Raw genomic sequence first — 21,208 nt, 5'->3', positions numbered from 1 at the left:
TTTCTGTGAATCTGGTAAAGAATAATCCATAATAATTCCACGCGACTGTGCTTTTATTTTTATAGTTGTTATTAATAACTGACTGATTTTTATTACGTGATATCATACAACTCCTCATGGCTAGTAAATCTGGTTCTCTGTTTTATACATACGATGTTTCATATCTCGCAATCTCTACCGCTTTCTTATTTACAATTATAATCTTAAAATTGTTATATTGTAACCAAAGAAAAAATGGACGAAAATACGGGGGGAAATGTCTGCTTAATACACAGAAAACATACGTTAATATTAAGTTAAAGGATAGGGCATAGTGTCATAGTGTATTATAATAAATATATAATGCCCTTACGCACTTACATTTTTCTTTATAATTTGGAGAGTTTTTCCGAACCGTACTTCCCCGTTGAATTACACATACTCGCAACAAGGAAAAAACATAAAGCCTAGTGTTAAAATTATTTTTTTTTGTTTTATCGACCCACGGCAGCTATAGAGACGACCCAAATTACGTCAAGTTTAATGCTCTTTGTTCATAAACACACTATATTTAGCCCGTCGGAGCTACCCTGTCGTTCCGCTTTAATATATTAATTAATAGATTCAGGATAATGTAATTTTCGGTAACTTATGAATTGCTACATTATCGTCTTAGTTTTGTCTCGGGTTTCGAAAAAATACATTTGAGTAGCCTGGAGCTCCGAATGAGTGAGCGGTAACCCGGTCGAGAAGACCTACAACGGCTGGGGGTTCGTCGGGCTGACCACCCGTCACCCCAATACTGGTCTAAGATCTCCACGCTATAACAGGTGACGGAGGAACAGTGTGGGAGGGAGACCAGCAGTCGGTAGGTAAGCCAAGGCTCTCAAGGGCTGTCGCGCTATGGGTTATTATATATTATATATATGTATTTTTTGATATTGATTGATTTTATTTATTTTGCTTCGCTCTTCTGCCACTTTAGGCTAATCGCGAAGATGGGGATGAGTGATGATGTGATGAAATCTATGAAAGGACACTCACAAACACCCATGCCCGGGACCCATGGTGTTGTAGCGCGTTGTGCTAACCACTCCGCCACGGGAGCCTGCGAGGATGCATGTTATTGTGTGTGTGTGTGGCGAGAAAGAGAGAGAAACAAAATATTGGAGCAATGTAAATGACAGGCTTGTATATCATAGTTTGGAATATGTAGCATATTCTGAAACAACGTAAATTACACGTTTCTGTAACATAGCCTATTTTGGATCGAAGGGGTAATAAACAGCATGTGGAGGAAGGATGACCCCCTCCCCAAGCTGAGACATCCACAATTGAAAATAAATCATAAATTAACGTAACAATAATTGGGCGATCACCTCCCTTTGAAGATAATTAATTAAACATCACCCGAAGTCGTGGCTAAGAGTAAACATCCATTGAACCTAACAGACGGCAGCTAAAATAAAAGACGTCCGCCCCCACGACAGAGAGGAGATATGGCCATCACGGGAAATATGCCTCCATTTTTAGCATTTGAGTGCTGCATTTTAAATGTTTTCGCTTATCTAGAGTTCATTTCGGATTGTTGATAAATAACAAAAGGTTAGGTGGCAAACAGAAAACATTATTTCAATATTTTCATATAATTTAGTAATGATAATATCAGTTCATTTCATGCTTTGCTATAATGGCGTATCCAATACTGAGAGAAAAATAGCATGGTTCCATCTGTTGACACCAGATGGAGGAATCGGTGATTACATTGCCTATTTGGCTGTGGCACTTTTTTTATCCTCTCGGAACGTGTCCTCTTTTTTCGCTCTCTCGTGTGTGTGTACACTGCAGCATCTTTGTTTCATTGGATCATCCAACAATGCAATTCCTCGGACGGAGGCGAATGGTGCCCCCGGGCCATGACGTCAGGGTGGGCGGAGCGAACCAATCTGTCGGCCTGGCAGCGAGAGCCAGTTTCTGGCAGACCTCCCTGCCGAGATGAACGACCCAACGGGGCTGTCCACGATGCTCCCCTTCGACTCCATCGGCCTTTACGAGCAGCCGAAACCGCGGTTCATCTTCAAAATGCCGCGCGTGGTGCCGGATCAGAAATCAAAGTTCGAATCGGACGAGCTGTTCAGAAGACTCAGTCGAGAGAGTGAGGTAAGCAAAAAGAAAACTGTTTTTTCCTCATTTATATTTTTTGACATGTTTTTTCCTGGTTCTGTACGTTAGTTTAGCTTTTCTATAATAAGTCATAGTCTATGGTGGTATTATTTAAACCTAAGGATGTTAAAACAATTCAGACAAAACAATCAAAATTAATTGTCTGTGACTAACAGAGTATACAATCAAAAGAAAAGTAACAGGCATCGTTTGTGTCCTTCCGCTGCCATTACCGCTGGTACAGTCATTTATCCACACACGCACCCAAAATTTCCTCAATACCCCCCTTAAGATTTTTCAAAAAGGCTGAATTCATGAACATTTTGGCTTTAAACCACGTAAATACTAACTTACACCCCCATATGGAAAATTCTGGATGAACCCCTGCCGCTGAAGATGCATGATAAACTTAAATACTTTTACGCCTTACTACAGTATATAGAATTAGAAACTCTTTATGCATGTACTTTACCTGTGAGTTTCACAACTATATCTGTGGTACTGTAAGTAGAAAAATGTTAAATAAACGATTTTTGTAACTGTGACAATTCCAAAACAGTTGATAGTGCAAAACTACAAAAATCGGGCACGCCACTGTGAGACCGAAAAGTATATGGTTGGTTTGTTCCATCTTTTATCTTAGATTACAATTTATTGCCCTTGTTTTCATTGTATGTGTGAGCCGGGTTGTATTTTTACAAGGTATTCCATTCCATATCCTTGACTTTACAACAGACGTGATTCATTCACTGAATCAAAATTGTGTGTCGTTCGGAGGGGGCGGGGCAGTTCCCACATGTTGAGGATTCTTACTGTACTCCTTACTACCGTACTTGCTCAATTTTTCCTAGGCAAAAGGATCGAACAGTAACAGATTACACCGCTTTGTACGCACACACCGAGGGAACCTTCAATTATACTGTACAATTTCCTCGTGCCTCCATTTCTTTACAACTTTGTTGTATTGTCAGCAGTTTTATGCGTAAATGTATTAAATAAAACCAGAATGTTATAATAAAGAATTTCTAATCATATGTTCCTCAATCACGTTTGTGGTGTCCACCAAGAATTTGCGTACAGGTTGAAGAAACTTGATCAGAGTTTCTTTCACTATCATATGGGAAATTTCCGAGATGGCTTGTCCGCCATCGGTCGGTCCAAATACATTTAGAAGAGCAGTTATATCATTATAGTCGCTCGGAGATAAGCTATGTGTGATTTAATAAATCCTTAGCAGTGCGCCATCATTCCATTTTGGTGGATAATTGTAACATCATTCAGCTTTATAAGCTAACACGTGAAATTTCTTATAACGGCATTGTAGATGTCAAATATTCTAGCTATTCTTTGCTTAGAATTTTGTATAAAAATTAATCAGATTTCAATATTTAACTATTTAGGTATTATTGTGTTGTATGTGATTTACGCCTTTTAAAGTACCACTTGTGTGTGTGTGTGTGCGTTAATGCTTTGCGTTGAAAATTGTCTTCTTGGTTTTTGTTGCTTACAATGTGTTTTTGACTAAAAACTAAATGAGTTTTCAGACAAAACGGAAAATTAAACTGCTATTCACAGTACAGAATTTCAGCAAATACCGTTACAGTTCCTAAAAGGATCTTGGTAAAGTAATTTCAAACAATTTCGTAAATTGTAATGTTCAAACGTACAGTTGAAAAGTAACAAGAACGCTTTTGAAATGTGCAGCAAATTGCGTGTTCAGAAAGTATGGACTGTCATACACTTTCCGAAGCGTTGTTTTTGTGGACTTTTAGAACACTCCTGTATAGTTTAAGTTCAGCACATATTGGAACAATAATTCCGGTTAGTTGGAACAAGAACATTAATGAAAACAAAGCAAAAACGCCAAAGAGATAGTGGCGCCTGCCCCTTCCACCTGCTTGCCGGAGGAATCTGGTCCAACGAGAGGCAATTAGTACACGTCAAGGCAGCGGGCAGCGGACTGCTCGTCGTAATCTTAATCTTATGCGATGCGATGAGCGTTCGTAGAAAACGGCGTGTGGGCGCGAATTCTGTGAACTTTTTCTTTCGGCCGCGGAGAACGTTTTTCTTGAATCTCTCCCGGAAACTTCTTGACGCTAACAGCATTTCCTTCCTGGAAGCGATAAGCATACGTTCGCCGTGACGTGTCCACGCAACCGGCCGCACGTTCTGCAGGGAAATCCAATGATGCGTTCGGCCCGGCGTGAAAGTAGCGTAACATCAGGCACGGGTTTTTCAAGTCAACGGGAACAGCTATCACTCCACATGGACAAGCAGTTGTCTATTACTCAAACTGTTTTACAAGTTGCTAAATTTTCAGAGTAAATCCCACTTTTGGCATCCATCTGTGGCAGATTTGTTAGTCTAACGCGGTACAAAGCCAGCTTCATATCCTGGATAAAGTATGGACGTGAAATAAACAAAATATTAATATTACAGTGAGACCGCGCTAAATCCCGGCGCAGGGAACGCCTTTATGACAGTGACCCTCTGTTGCCGCGTTTACCTACGAATTAACTTGCGCGGTCAAACAGCCAATTAGGCCTACAACTGCCCACCTTTTTGGGCAAGAAGCGGTAATCTTTCAAACCCACCTCCCGAAACAGCCAGCGGCACTACTATAGTGTACTTTATACATTTTATGCACACCCCTTGTTATGGACATTGTAAAATGGGTGGGGGGAGGTCAGCCCCATTATTGAGAAACATAATCTTTGACGGGGACTTAGGTAAGATATATATGAGACAGCAGTAACTAATTTCTTTTAGACCCTCGCCGTAAAACTACTTTATTGACCATGTCTGTCAGCGTACTAGTAATTTTATAGGGTTCCTGTGAAACTGACTTTGTCTAAAAGGTCTATTTCTATTGGATGATCAAGAGCGCGATACGCCAACGAATCCACCACAGATTCGACCAGGACAAAATTTGTATATTTGCTGGTTATTTTGAAATATTTTACGTCACTTTTCTACATCTCTAGGTTAATCGCATCGACGAGAGTGAATTAATGAAGTAGATGAAGCAAAAAACACAACGAAACGTTCCACCTTTATCCAGGAATCGAACCTAGAAACCCTGACTTCGTAGCACGTCGCTACGGCTGGCGACAAAGTTTGTGAAATTACGAGTCGAATTCAAATAGCTAATTTCATCCAGGTTTACATCATTACCAAAATGTATGTACTCGGATGTCTCTTTTTTAAATTTCTGCAGCTGATGCATCTGGTAGATTAATTGAATTATGTTATTTTACGTCGCTTTTCTGCCTCTTTTGGATAATCGCAACGATCAGGATGAGTGATGATATGCTAAGCACTCCGCCACGGAAGTCGGTTTCTCAATGAAGTCTTGTTGATTTAATCATTCTAACAATAATTGGGGATGCTCTCAATGCTAACTGCAGTACAGGTATTTACATTTATCCAATTACTACAATCGATCCAATCTTTTGCTATGATTATCTACACTCCAAAAAGTAGATTGAATTAACTGTCCAAGGATGTCAAACGGTTAAAATAACGGCCACGATCATTATCAAAGTATTACATTTTAATAATTAAGTTTCTAAAAATATTTATGGTGCACACAACTGCAATTTATAATCGGTATTTTTATGCATGGTAAGATATCCAACTTTAGATAAATAAAAACTTTGCGTACAGTTCTTTGTAAATTAACAGCCAGACTGCTGAATTTTAACGGTAGAATAATATACATTTTATCGGAAACTTCTAACAACGTACTATTTTCTGTAGAAGTAAATTTATAATAGTAGATTTTTCACCTGATTTGAATTTCAGTAATTTTGGGATTTCATTTAAAAATTTGTAGGGAAATTATACGTAGTTTGAAAATTTTTTAAATTTTGTTCTAGCATATCATTACATTTATTTATTTATTATATTTGAAATGTTTATTTTTTTTATCAGTTATCATTGATCATAACAGTGCTAAAAGGAAGCTGTTTCTAAAATTTTCGTCAATGCTAGTACGAACCATTCATTGCTTTGAAAGTTTGAAGGAAGTAATTTTAATTTCTTAAGCGATTGTACTAGATCGGGTTTGTAAAATAACATATTTTTTATAGGTACGCATTTTTCTGGTAATTATGAATGTAATGTCTAGATGCACGTAAATCACATTCATGGTGTCTAATAATTAAACGCACATTTAAAGGTATAATTTTTTTACATTTTATCTTCTTATTACATACTCTTGAAGCTTTGTGCGTTTATGTTTTAAATTTGTTATAACTTTATATTATATCGTTATTAATATTATTTTCAGGTGCGGTACACAGGATACAGAGACAGACCACCGGAGGAACGTCAAGTTCGCTTTCAAAATGGCTGCCGAGAAGGCCATACTGAAATTGTAAGTTGAATATTTGATTTCAAGTCTAATGTTTGTTATTAGCAATAAGAAATTGTGAAGTTTGGGTTATTCCCTGTAGGTTATTTCCCAGGCGTCGATTAAGGGAGCGCATAACACTTTGTCCGCCTTTAATTAATTTCTCAAAGGGGCAGAGTACAATTTTGTCCCTGCGAAATGTACACTCTCATTATAAGTTTTATTTTAAATTAATGGAGAGAAATATACAAAAAAGCTGGTAAGCTTTCTTTTTCTAAAAATAACTATTCTATAGTGTATAGTATCATTGGTTACTCATAAAAAGTTGATTAGAAATTAATGCTGCGGGAGGCAGATGACTTCGTCTTATGAAATAATGCGTAAGCAAGGCAATTATGCTCTCATATAACATGTTTTTAAAGCAAATGTTGTTGTTAGTTCATGAATAACTTTTTATTTAACTGTAAATCTTCAGCAATGGAGCAAGTGAGACCCACAAAGAAAATATGTTTTTTTTGGAGTCATTTTAAAATTAATTGATTGATACAGCTCGACGTAATTTATTTCCCATAAATTAAAAACTTATATGGCTTTCTGAACCATAGTCCGCAAGAAACTCGTTCTCTTGAAACAACGAAGAAGAGCTTCAGGTAAAGTTGTAGTCCCCAGGTTACGAACTGAAAGTTTCTCGAGTAATGTTTTACTACCTTGGGTCTGTTTTCTTAAATATCTAAATTTTGTTAAATTACATTATATCTTACTTATTTTCTTATTGCACTGTGTATCTTGAAAGGAAAAAAGACGCCTTTTAGAAGTACCTTAGGCAAAATCTGTGCAGTGGATAGATACTCCTATCTATTTATATATAGGTTATGGCATGAGTGTTCTTTATTACTTGTTATGAGTATCCCATCATTAATTTAATGCAATCATCATTCATACCGGTCGTCGCAATTAGCAAAAAGTGGTAGGAAGCGACGTAAAATATCCAGGACAGTAGTATATACTTCTTTCGTAAATAAAAACTCAACGTGAAATAAAATTAAACGAAGCATGGCTCCAACATAGCAGGGCACAGGAAGATACGACGTTCCCAATTTTCCACATAAATAAGGCGCAACTCGCATAACTTACACTGTCTCAGGAATATCTGAAGCAAGTTAACGAAAGCAAGTTCTCTGCGCAAGTAGCGACTCGAGAGGGCTTGTCCAATGAACATGTGAAAGAGGAAGTGAACGCATGGAGGAGATAACGCGGCTGCAGCTACCAGACGTTTACAGGAGCGCACGCTGCTTTGCTTCGCCCACTCGGTTTCTTTCCTTCTCTACAGCGGCCTTGCTTCACAGATTCCCGACGCAGAGTGTAAATTTGAAATTTCTTGCTTTAGTGCAAGTAGCATGCAATAACTCAGTGTAGGTAGCATCTTTGGACACCCTTCTGTTTTCTGGATTTAAGATATTGCTAAAAATCAATTACGTACCAAAAACAGCCACACAAAATGTTATTTTTCTAAATTGTAAAACGACGTTCGTGTAATTCCACTGCTTTTATTATAACTTTTCTAATGTAATTTTCCATTCATTAACAATAAATGCACTACGAAAGAAATTTAATTACGTGTAATTTCATACCTGAACTTGAAATATTTAACGTGAAGAGTTTCGTTCTAATTTGTTTGCAAGAATATTCCATTCATTCAGTTTAAATTTTATGTTTGTCGTTTTTCAAACATTTTATATTTCTCTTTCTTGACACATTTTATAAGTTCTATGGAACTTAGTTTTTTTTTCCGAAAAACAGACAAGCAGATGAATAGTAATTCCTAGAGCTATCTTCATGTTACTCTCAGAAACAGATTTTTAAATATGCTACATATTTAGTAAGCTTTCTGAACTATGAAATTTCTTTGAACCCAAAAATTATCTTATCATTTGAGGGCACAATCTTATGCACTTCGTAATATTATACGCATTATTTAAATATAATTCGAAAAGTAGATTATTCATTTCTGAAATTGTCTCAACATTTGTAAATACGAAATATGATTCGTGATATACTATTACAATTTATTGAATGGAGATGGAAGTATACAGAATTTCTTTGCATTACCAATTCAAGTGTGATTTTCCTCAGTGAAATGTACAGAAAACATACCTCAAAAATGACAAAAATATGCTGTCATACAATGAATTTGCTAAAAAATATGCCTTAGGTTTTTTATGCATTTACATGACAAATGACAGCATCATCATAGCGTTCACAGAAGATAGGAAATTTAATTTGGTGTGGAGAAATAAGCTAGGATAAAAACATGACAAAACTCTGAGGCCTGTAAGGGGGAAAAAATCTGAACATATACTTACTGATTTCATAAAGGTGCTTTGTCAAAAATGAAAATTGTTACTTCTGGAAGTTTATGACAGCCACACAATCTTCATTGTGTACCTCAACCTATCTACTTACCATCAAGTTAACATTTCTGGAGGTGTTAATATCCAGCTAGTTATATGCAATAGCTTATGGCAAGCTATGAATATGCTTAACTAGATGGCACCTCCATTGCAGGAAGAACACAGTAATTGCATGACAAATTGTATGCTGTAACGTATTAATGCCTAACAGAACCAAGAAGTTACAGAACTGGCATTGTAAATTTACACAGAGATCCAAGTTGTGAAAATTATGGGAGTGCAATACAGAGTTGTTTTTTTTTGGAAACTCTGTGAGCATTGGCACATAATACCAAAGACATGTTTTTCCATTTCATACATTTTCAGTCAATTATAATGTCTCTAACATGTAAATTTTCCATTCCTAGATGCTATTTAATGATTGGTACAACAACTATAATTCCTCAAAACTATTTATTTCAGTTGTTATAGTACCGAGACAGTGATGTGAAAAGATTTATGAATTATAATGACAATCTTAGTGTAGGATTTCCCTTACTCTTTGAGTGGAGTGGAGTTTTAAGTCAACTTTTGTGCACAGATAGGCTAATTGGGACTGGACCTACAGTTTAAAGTAGGATCCGAACCACTATGCCTCACCGGTTCTCAAACTTGGAACCCCTTGATTGCAAAGCAAATATGTTACAACTATGCCATTGGGGAAGCACCCCTACCATTTGAAGTAGATGATGTAACAAAAATTATTGTGGATGCCGTATGCAAATGGAAGTATAGCATCAAAAGGTAAAAATAATAATAATAAAAAAAGTCTCTCAAGAGATTTAAAATTAAATCCGGAGTCCTCTTGATGTTGAGGTAATTAATATTTGACTAATCTATTAATGGGGAGACTGTTCAAAGAAGTCCTCCCATTAATGACTATTGCAATATTGTTATATGAGAACCAGTTGGACCTAACTTAAATTTATGTAATTTTCACGAGTGATTATGTCTGAATATAAAAAAGTCAGTAATTTGAAGATACTTAAATCCTCTTTACCACTAATGAGAAAAGCTGGACATGGGTGAATCTGACTCCAAACACGGCTTTTTTAGAGTTGCGTTCCTCTGGTTCTCACACGGCAACATATGACATGAGGTCGTCTTTATGCACAAAGAAGCTACAGTTTAAAGTGGCATCTGAACCATTAAGTGCCTCTGCTGAGTATTGAACATGGAATCCCTTGATTACAAGATGGCAGCATGCAACATTTCCAATACACCAATGAAGAGGCTTGAACTGTCAGTGAGCAAATGAGTAAAGTAAACCAATTTCAGATAGAACAGCACTGAAAAATATATTTGCAATGAAACTTTTCTAAATCAAGTGGGAGGTGATTGTGTACATTATGAAACATGTATTCATGAAATCAGATACACACTGATGCAGACCTTTTGTTCACAGAAAAGGCATAGTCAAAAAGAAAAAAAACTGACTACATGGGAACTTTGCATGTAATATCAGCTTTTTAAAACTTCAGGAAAACCCTTTTGTGTGTTCTGTTTGCACAGTGAATATCTCGTTTTGGTTGTGATGGACCTGGTTCACCTGGCTTCACCCAGGCCTTTTTTCATTTCGGGTTCTCATAATGGATCCACTTCTCATCGCCAGTAACAATGCGATGCAAAAACCCCTTTCTTTTCTGTCTTTGAAGCAGCAATTCGCAAATGGTTTTTCATCTTTCATCGTCTCTTGTCTTTCAATTCATGTGGAACCCAATGTGACATCTTTTGAATAATTCCTATGGCTTTGAGGTGTTTGGAAACTGTTGTTTGATCAACGCCTAATGCTTCTGCAAGTTCTTCCTGCATTTGACACGAATCCTGATCGAGCAATGCTCTCAATTCTTCGTCTTCAAATTTTTTTGGCTGTCCAGGTCGCTCTTGGTCTTCCAGGCCGAAATCACCACTTCTAAACCGTGCAAACCACTTCTGACATGTTCGCTCAGCTAGCGCATGGTCACCATACACTTCCACCAAAATACGATGACTTTCGGTAGCACTTTTCTGCACGTTAAAGTAATGAAGCAGAACACCCCGCAAAAACACTTTATCTGGCACGAACTGCGCCATGTTCAGTTGACTACAAAATGCTGTTGTTGATGCGTCAATCAACTGCCCTATACTACAAACGATGCGCGCTGACAGGAGTTTTCAACGCATGTGTGGATACACGGAACTGTGGGACGATATGCTTGTTACGCCATCTCTTGTCCAGGCGCACGAATTAATTCCTAGACCAAATAGAACTGTGAGATCTAGTTTCTAATGGATCATCACCACATTAATGAATTCAGCAACTTGACAAATTCACTCAAATCTCTTTGATCAGCATAGTACACACGTACACCTGAGGAAGCAATTCACTATTTACAGAGTATGTATAATGAATAGTATTTCTCTTATTTGTTAACTGCATAAAGCAACACTTCTTTATGTTAAAACTATAATCATTTATACAACTCCACTCATATAATGCATTTAGATCTTCTTGAAGTTTCATGGCATAGTGCTGATATTTTACATAGCGTTCACAAGAAACGTGTGTGTGGTGTTTTTATTGTGTAGTAGTTGTGGTGTGTTTGTGTTTATATTGTGTTATAGTTGTGATGTGTTTGTGTGTGTCTTGTGTAGTAGTTATGCTGTCTAATGTGTTTGTGTTCGTCTTGTGTAGTAATTGTGCTGTCTAATATGTTTGTGTTTGTCTTGTGTAGTAGTTCCTCCATTCATATTGGGGGTTAGCCGTAGAGCTGACAACTCTGCACTGTAAAAAGACATGTCAAGAAACAGAAATATAAGGCCATGGATGTTCCCAAGGTAAAATATTCCGGAGGTAAAATAGTCCCCCATTCGGATCTCCGGGTGGGGACTACTTTGGGAGGTCCCTGGACTAAGGATAAGATCTACGTTAGGAATAAGGATATTAAATTAGGCACCTGGAATGTTCTGAGCCTTTACCGGCCTGGGGCATTTCAGTGTACAGTTAATGAGATAGGGAAGTATAAATTAGATGTAGTAGCTGTCCAGGAAGTTAGGTGGCCAGGAGAAGGGGATTGTAAAACTAAAAATTATACTTTTTTCTATGGTGGCACTGAAAATCATAATTTTGGAACAGGCTTTTTCATAAATAATAGAATTATCTCTGCTCTTAAAACAGTAGAATTTATTAATGATAGGATATCATATGCAGTTTTACAGGGTAGATGGTGTAAAATTATTTTAATAAACATACATGCACCAACGGAAGATAAAGATGATAATACTAAAGATGATTTTTATGCAGAGTTAGAACAGATCTTTGATAAATTTTCTCAGTATGATATGAAAATTCTGTTAGGTGACTGTAATGCACAGATTGGCAAAGAAGAGACATTTAAACCTACTATTGGTAAAGAAAGTCTTCATGAATTAAGTAATGATAATGGTATAAGATTGATTACTTTTGCAACCTCAAAGAATTTAATTGTGAAAAGTACCACTTTTAAACATAAAGATATCCATAAATATACCTGGTCTTCTCCAGATGGTAAAACTCATAATCAGATAGATCATATTCTCATTGATAAGAGAAGGCATACTAGTATAATTGACGTTCGTACACATAGAGGTGCTGACTGTGCCAGTGACCATTATTTAGTAATTGCTAAATTAAGAGAAAGACTCTCAGTGATAAATCATAAGCAACAAAATCTAAAAGTTATAAAATTTGATACAGGAAAGTTTGCTGATGAAAGAATTAAGAAAGATTACCAAATTAAACTGTCAAATAGATTTGATGTTTTGCAGGATTTAAATGATGATGAAAATATAAATGAAACAGACGTAAATAAGAATTGGGAGCACATACGTAATGCAATAGAATCAGCAGCTAAAGAAAGTATAGGATACCATAAACCAAGAAAAAGTAAGCCATGGTTTGATAATGAATGTCATAATCTAATAGAAATAAGAAATCAGGCTAGACTTAGGTGGTTAAATAACTCTGATGATACAAATCTAAGCAATTATAATAGAATAAAGCGAGAAGTTAACCGCACATTTAGAAGTAAAAAAAGAGATTACTTGAAAAGCAAAATTAACGAAATTGAAACAAACAGCAAAAATAAAAATATCAGAGATTTATATAAAGGTGTAAATGAATTTAGAAAGGGGTGGCAACCTAAAGTAAACTTGATAAAAGATAAAGACGGTGATTTTCTAGCTGACCCAAGCGATATTCTAAATAGATGGAAGAACTACTTTAATGACCTTTTAAATGTCCATGTAGGAGATAGATCAGAAGTAAATGAAGTCTACACAGCAGAACCTTTAGTTCCAGAACCTAACTTGACTGAAGTTAAAGATGCTATTAAAAGGCTAAAGAATAACAAAGCACCTGGCATTGATTTAATACCAGCTGAGTTAATTAAATATGGTGGAAAGTCATTAATATGTCAAATTCATAAATTAATTTGTTTAATATGGAATAAAGAAGAAATCCCTCAACAGTGGAAAGAATCCATAATTGTTCCTGTGTTTAAAAAAGGTGATAAAATGAACTGCAGTAATTACCGTGGAATTTCTCTACTCTCAACAACATACAAAATATTTTCTAACATTCTTTTAACAAGACTAACCCCATATGCTAATGAAATTATAGGTGATTATCAATGTGGATTTAAACGTAACCGATCAACTACAGATCAAATTTTTCACATCAGACAGACACTTGAAAAGAAGTGGGAATATAATCAAAATGTCCATCAGCTATTCATTGATTTCAAAAAAGCATATGATTCGGTCAAAAGAGATAAATTATATAATATATTAGTAGAGTTTGGAATACCTAAGAAGCTTGTTAGTATGATAAAAATATGCACCAGTGAAACAGAAAGTAAAATTCGTGTGGGTAATAATATGTCTGACAAATTTACAATTCATGATGGGTTAAAACAAGGAGATGCATTATCTCCATTGCTCTTTAATTTTGCCTTAGAATATGCTGTAAGGAAGGTAAGAGAAACTAAAGAAGGACTAAAATTAAATGGTGTGACTCAGTTGTTAGCATATGCAGATGATGTAGACTTACTGGGGGATGATGTGAATACAATTAAGAATAATGCTAAAATATTTTTCAAAACTGCTAAAGAGATAGGTTTGGAAGTTAACAAAGAGAAAACTAAATATATGCTTACAGGCCGAAACCAAGTGTTAGGTAATAATCAAAATCTAATTATTGATAACAACTCGTTTGAACCAGTTTCCAAATTCAAATACTTAGGAGTAATATTAACAAATGAAAATGATATTAAAGAGGAAATAAAAAGTAGGCTTAATTCAGGAAATGCATGTTACTTCTCTCTTCATAAACTTTTGTCTTCTCATTTAATATCTAAGAAACTGAAAGTTAAAATATACAAAACAGTAATTTTACCTGTAGTATTATATGGGTGTGAAACTTGGTCCCTTACATTGAAAGAGGAACATAAATTGAGAGTATTTGAAAATAAGATCCTTAGGAAAATATTTGGACCTAAAAGGGATGAGGAGACAGGTGAGTGGAGAAGGTTACATAATTTAGAACTACATAATTTGTACTCATGTCCAGATATTATTAGAATAATTAAATCAAGAAGACTTAGGTGGGCAGGCCATGTGGCACGAATGGGAGTGGAAAGAGGAGTTTACAGGATTCTTGTTGGGAAACCAGATGGTAAGAGACCTGTAGGAAGGCCAAGACGAAGATGGAGGGACAACGTTGAGATGGACCTAAAGGAAATCGGTAGGGATGGAAAAGAGTATATAGATCTTGCTCAAGATAGGGAAAGATGGAAGGCCTGTGTTGCTGCAGCCATGAACCTTCGGGTTTAAGAAGGCTAGAGAGTTAGTTAGTTAGTTAGATATACTATTACAGAGTACGAATCAACAAATCATGTTGCATATTTTTTTAAAAAAATATTAGTACAGTGATTATAAATGTCACGTGAAGGCTTTGTTGTTTATTTTGTGCCTAAAAGCAAATTTTTAAGAATCTACATTTGGTGTGAGTACCCAGGAAAAGTTGATTTGATTGGCAGTTAATTAATATAAAAGTGTGTGTGTGGGGGGGGGGAGTCCCCTTGGTTTCTTAAAAATTTTCTTGTAGTCAGCTAAGGACAATGGCGATGTATATTTTAGTACGTGAATGACAAGAAAATGGTATGAATATCACTGATTTATTTTTCGTTTTGCGGGTTGATTTCCATGCAGACGTAAACGTAATAAATTTTTGCAGGTTTTATGAATGGTGCCATGTGATTTGAAACCGATAGGGGTGATTGCGATATTTAATAACATAATCTTGGTTAGCAACACCAGCAGTACAGAATTTTGTCACATACTGACCATATACTTACATGAAAAATCATCAATTATAATTTTTTCATTAAATTTTATTTTGGACTGCTATTACGAAACCATTTTTCAGATTTTTTTTACCCATCTAGATTGTTACTTGTAGTCAAGCAGGCGATGCATGCAGTGTGGTACGTACTTTATAAATGTTCAGCGGAGAGAAATTCGAATCATCAGTATTCCCTCGAGTGTTAAAAAAAAGTATGCAGCTAGAATGTAGATAGAAAGTATCCCTTCGTCCTCCCCTACAAATACCACGCTGCTCAATTTCAATCACCTTGAACCTATAGAAAACACTATAGAAGTGGCTCCGAATAAGATTGGGGGGGGGGGGGCGTGCCACCTTATCTACCAAGGGAAAGTAAACTGTCCTTGCTCCCCCTCCAATTTTGGAACCCAATCGCCGCCACTGGACTATAGTATATCACTTTAGGGATATTTTTCTTGATCGTATGAAAGAAAATGAAATATTAACTCCGTATTTGCTATACGTGGTAAAAATTATATTTTTATACAGTTTGAAATGATCTCTTCATGATAAAAACACCTTCATATTTGAAATACCAAATGGATTACAACGAGTACAACGGTTTCACCTTAACAACAATCATGGGTTACATTGTAACCTTGCAATCAAAAGGTTCTGGGTTCGATTTCCTGCGAGGAAAAGTGAAATGATTCCGATTCCTCCTTTTAAACTGTCTCTCCAGTCGGAATTACTTGATTTGAGCATAAAAGTGAACTTTATACGGGTAAAAAATTTCACCGGGGTTTCTTACTTTGCTATTTCTCTCATTGCAGGCGTTCGTGGCAACGGGCACGAACATCCAGCTCGTCTTCAGTCCCACAACAAACGGCTACAGCAGTGGCGAGAGCAAGGACTGCGACTTCGACAAGGAACACGGAAAGGTAAGTGCACTGCTGTTCTCATGAAATGTATGAAAACTTTAGGAAGGATGATTCCCCGCGCAACCGCCGCGAGGTCGTGCATTCAGCCTATGCCATCATACTCAAAGTGTTCATTTGTTAGCAGACAGCACAAAGTACTTCATAATTCTTTGAAATCAGTTCATTGTGAATATTTTAATCCACTCTCATGTCTAGAACCTTAAATTTTGTGTGTAAAATGTCACACGCGTAACGCTGGAATGCTCCTATTCGCCATTTTCGTATTTCAATGTATTTCGTATTTTCCACAAATCCTTTGTCAAATCTGTTCTATCCGGATTATCCAGATAATCCTAATTCTCCGGATATTCGATTATCCGTTGCCTCCGAAACAGATATAGCATAATTTGAAATGTGTATATCCGTTATCAGGATTTTGTGGTCATCACTAGTTTCTATTGGTCACTTGCTCAATGAATTCCGTTCAGAAATAAGAAATGCAGCGAACTGCTGATTCATAGCGGATTTACTGGAGGTAGGCGAGAGCTCTACTCCTTGAAACTATGATTGAAAGATTGACGTGATTTATTTTAGCTTTTCTGCCACTTTTGACTAATCGCGAAGATGAGGACGAATGGTGAAAAAATGATATGTATGAAGGGACAATCACAAACCTTGTATATAGACAAGGACGACAAAACACGATCCACACAGAGGTGTAAACTGCCTGCAAGTCCAGGCGCCAGAGCCTCGTTAGTCTGCAATATGCAGTCCAGGGTGTACTACTTGGAAGGGAGGTTGACTTGAGTGTCTTGAGAAAGGGTCGCCCCTTGCACCGCTCCGAACTATGAAAAAGTGAGAATAATTTACCGAAGGGTTTGTATTTTTTGGTAAATTGTTACTCTGGAACTTGTTCGATTTCTCAATAATCGTGCTTATTTACTTAGTTTAGTTCGTTAAAAAAATAATGTGTGAGAACCACACACACACACATATATATATATATATATATATATATATATAATATATATTTATATATTATATATAAATTTATTTATTTATTTTCTTTCCACGCTACAAATGAAAGTAAAAATGTATGTCGATCAACAAATAATTTTATAATCTCAGGCAATTCTTGAACAGAAAACGCTCCCATTTCGACAACTTTTTCATAAATGAGACCAATATTTTGACTTTTTAATTTTATATACGAGAGTTCGCTCTGAAATAAATAATTTTTCCCTATATCCGTCCGCGCTATTCGTCATTTTGGCCTGTCATATTTTCGTTTTCCTTACTTTAATTATGAAGGCTGTTTTTCAGAAAGCTTTCCAATTCTGCAATTCGATTTTACTCCCGTGCAGCACAGAGACCACTGCGTAGTGAAGTCAGTCATTTCTTCGGAGGAACGTTGTTCTCCGAAACACTACAATGAGGCCATAAAATTGGGCAACTGGTGCGTTGAGTCTCTGAGTTCCGCATCTGCTGTTCCTGACCTACCCCAGCATTCAGATATCCTAATTATGGCGTGGGCGGAACTAATTAATCTGTCAGAGCAACAATGGGTCGTTGCTGGAGGGACTTGCATCACCAACAGGCCTCAGTCAATTGTACGGACTGACGCATTTCTTCAAAGGACTGTGCCAAACCAGGTTGGATTGTCCTTCTGGAAACCGGTGAAAGGCGGAGTAAGGAACGGCCACAATGTCCTTGTTGTTACGGGAACACATCTCTGCAATTAGTCTTCATAACGTAAAACGAAAACGCCCCAAATACCTTAAATGAGTATTGCAGTTTATTTAGCATGCATGGTAGTCTTACTGAATTGTTACACAATGAAAAAAAAAAGTGGGAAAAATATATCTTCGTGCATAGAAGCGGGGCCGACCCTAGGGAGGGGCAAATCGGGCGTTCGCCTGAGGCCCCGCGTCAGATAAAAATAATATTTTGTGTAAGGTTTATTACGAGTTCGTGGAACGCTGTCTTCATGGATTGTTTTGGCATACTAAAAAAATTACTGAAATCATAACCTAAACAAAGAACTACATAAAAATTGTCTTAAAAAATGTCAATCAAAAATAGGTAATATGTTCATGAAGTGAAAATATTATTTTATATGAAATAATGTAAATTCACTACAGCTACGGGTACAGCCGGCTTCCGTGGCGGAGTGGTTAGCACATCACGCAACGACCCAGGGGTCCCGGGATCGAATCCCGGCGCGGCCATGGGTGCTTGTGAGTGACCATTCATCAATTTCATCATATCACTTATTCCCATCTTGGCGATTAGCCAAAAGTGGCAGAAAAGCGAAGTAAAATAAACCAAATCAATCAATCACTATAGCTGCAAAATTCAATGAAAAATAAACATAATAGATTTGTGGTAGAGTATGATATTTGATATTATTTACAATTGCCACTTTGATAAGTAAAATAATAGTTTGACATTGGACACACCAAATTTAGTAATGAAATCTATAATGAACTGCACACCAGTAGCAAAAATGAAATGAAAAGAAACAATAGTTTAGAAACGTTTATCAGCCTTCCATAATTCCTGTTTTTAACCTTCAACACGTTCTGCTTATTGCTCGCAGGTAATAATACGTAATGCATTATTTAATTCCTTATTAATGCCGGTCCTGCCTAGAAGTCATACAAACAAATCGTAAAATATTAAGATACTTGCTTGCGCATGGACATGTAGGTTTTTGTCTTTTTACTTCATTTTACAAAAAAATGATTCATAAATCATGCTTTTATATTCGCAATACTGGCTACGGAGACAGTTACCATGAATAGAGAATGTGAAGTGTCCGACCGTGAGCAACACACCTGACTCGGAAACAATAATAACAAAAATAAAAATACAGTGACATAGCAAACAATGTAGATTAAAAATATAAAACATAACTTTTCTATTTAGAAAATGTCCGCAATGAGAGTGTTTAAACCAATAAAAAAAAACTGTTCAAAACTTTTTTTATAAAGTTTATGATATTTCTATATTTCATTTCACCGACTTTCAATAGACAACATGTTCATGTTTTCATAGAATCTTCAGCAGTCCTCAAAACAACCTTGAGGTTGAAAAAGAAGACAAAGAACAATCTTGACCACGCTTCGGCGTGTATTGCACCAGGCTCCGTCGGTCTTGTGTATATTGAACGTAGCTTTTATGGCACTGCCTGGCTGAAAAGGCTCCACAGAAATACAACTGCAAAAGGGAACTTTCTCCAGCCGCCCTCACAGTAATAAAGGCGCGTCAGCATCTGTGCTGCGATTGTTTAGAGGGAGGAAGGGCTGGCAATAAAAACCACCATTCAACCCTAAATGGCGGGGCACAAACAACCCCTCATAAACACTACAACAAACGCGCCTTCCAAAAATCTGAGCTGACCGTGCAAATGGAGGACTGGAGTGGAGTCTCCTTATGCTTGTTTTCGTGTTTGTAGTTGAACCTGCTACTAGTTTCTTTGATAAAGCTGAAAATCGTTTACCATTTATCTGAACTTTACGGTTGTCCCAACGATGCCTCCACCCAAGAATTTTGAAAGCAGTCCTCTTCCAAAGAGGCTAACATATGCAAGAAAAAATACCGCATATTTGTCTCGCAACAAGGTTTTTGCACATATATGAAATTGGTTCACGAAGAACTGTTAGTGAGTGGACCAGGTCACATCGCTACCATAGTTGTGCGCACGGGTGGTGCCAGATCTGTTCACCCCTTAATGTGTCCTCAAACAATAAACTATTAAAGTAATGAAAATAATATCCGTGTTTTAAAAGTAAGCTATTTCATTTCATTTGAGATGTCTCCCCCATCTCTCTCTCTATCTCTCCCAAAAACAATGTGATATTGTTTACAATAATAATAAGTAATCACGTAGTAAAGATTGTTCTTCACTTTGTAACTCTCACAGAAGTATTAAATATTATATTTTATGAAGTAATGTGCATTAGAAAACGTAGAAATCTGAACCTACAGATTTATTTAATGCTAAAGCGATAACGAATTTTGGGATACTGTACTTATAATGTTAAAATTTCATCTTCATGTACCTAATAGTTTCCGTGAAAAAGGAACATGAAGTTAGGACGACATTGTCCAGATAGGCAACTGAAACTCTCCCCTTTCAAGTAAATTAGTCTGTGCACGCCTATGATCGCTACTTGGAGGAAGCCTTCTGTAAGATGCTGGGAGTGATGCTGACCAATCAGTCGAAACGACACGTAGAGCGGAAGTAACGGACCGTCGAGTGCTGCGGTTTCAGCATTTAGCAGGAAAAAAAGGTCAGCTGCTCTGGAACTCCGAATTTATGATTGGTTTTCCAATGCGAAAGAATAACGAATATTATTCTCGCGCATAATGGCTATTTTTGTCGCACGATCGCGTATAAAACAATTACTAGTTTTTAATAATATAAAAGGGCTCGCATAGCAAAATGGTTAGCGCTCTCGCCTCTGGTGCGAATGGTCCCTGGCTCGATTTCCCGTCGGTAACCCTAGAATTTCGTCGTTGGCCCAGCGCCATAAAGACAATTGGGAGCTACTTGAAAAAGAAATAGCGGGCTTCGGTCACGAACACCTGAAAACGCGACGATGGGACTCGATGCGCTGACCACACTTTACCCAATGAAAAATCCGCTTTGGCATGTTCCTGGCACTTAGAGGGTTGTTCCGCCATGGAGTTTAGGTTTTTTTTTTTTAATAATACAAAAAATCATATATTGCTCGCGTGATATTTCAACGTATCTCTGAGTGACGCACTATGATTTGTTTGATTTGTTGTTTTAAGTCCACTTTATGCAAGATTGGCTAATCGGGACTGGACGTAAGTTTAAAGTGGTATCCGAATCACCGTACAATGTGCCTTCACAGCGTATCGAACCCGGATACCCTCGTGACGGACCATGCGTCCCATTCAGATAGTTTATCCATCAGATAGTTTATCGGTTTCAATGAAGGTATTATAGGTATCCTAGATACTCATGAAATGG

General features: G+C 36.8%; 1 protein-coding gene across 3 annotated transcripts in view; it reads left to right on the top strand.

The window, feature by feature from the left end:
* The first annotated feature begins 1,969 nt into the window (after positions 1-1,969).
* Bgb (core-binding factor subunit big brother) overlaps positions 1,970-21,208 on the top strand; it is a 72,750-nt gene continuing 53,511 nt past the window's right edge. For all 3 annotated transcript variants that reach the window (XM_083138519.1, XM_083138520.1, XM_083138518.1), the window contains exons 1-3: positions 1,970-2,139; positions 6,434-6,520; positions 16,120-16,227. In XM_083138519.1, coding sequence (XP_082994645.1) covers positions 1,975-2,139; positions 6,434-6,520; positions 16,120-16,227 — 360 coding nt within the window. In that variant the 5' untranslated portion in view covers positions 1,970-1,974. The remainder of the gene's footprint in view (positions 2,140-6,433; positions 6,521-16,119; positions 16,228-21,208) is intronic.

This window comes from Lepisma saccharinum, chromosome 17 (assembly GCF_977018435.1).
Source record: "Lepisma saccharinum chromosome 17, izLepSacc3.1, whole genome shotgun sequence".
Classification (NCBI taxonomy): Eukaryota; Metazoa; Arthropoda; class Insecta; order Zygentoma; family Lepismatidae; genus Lepisma; species Lepisma saccharinum.
Note: the sequence above shows the minus strand (reverse complement) of the source record. Positions and strands in the feature narration are given on the sequence as shown.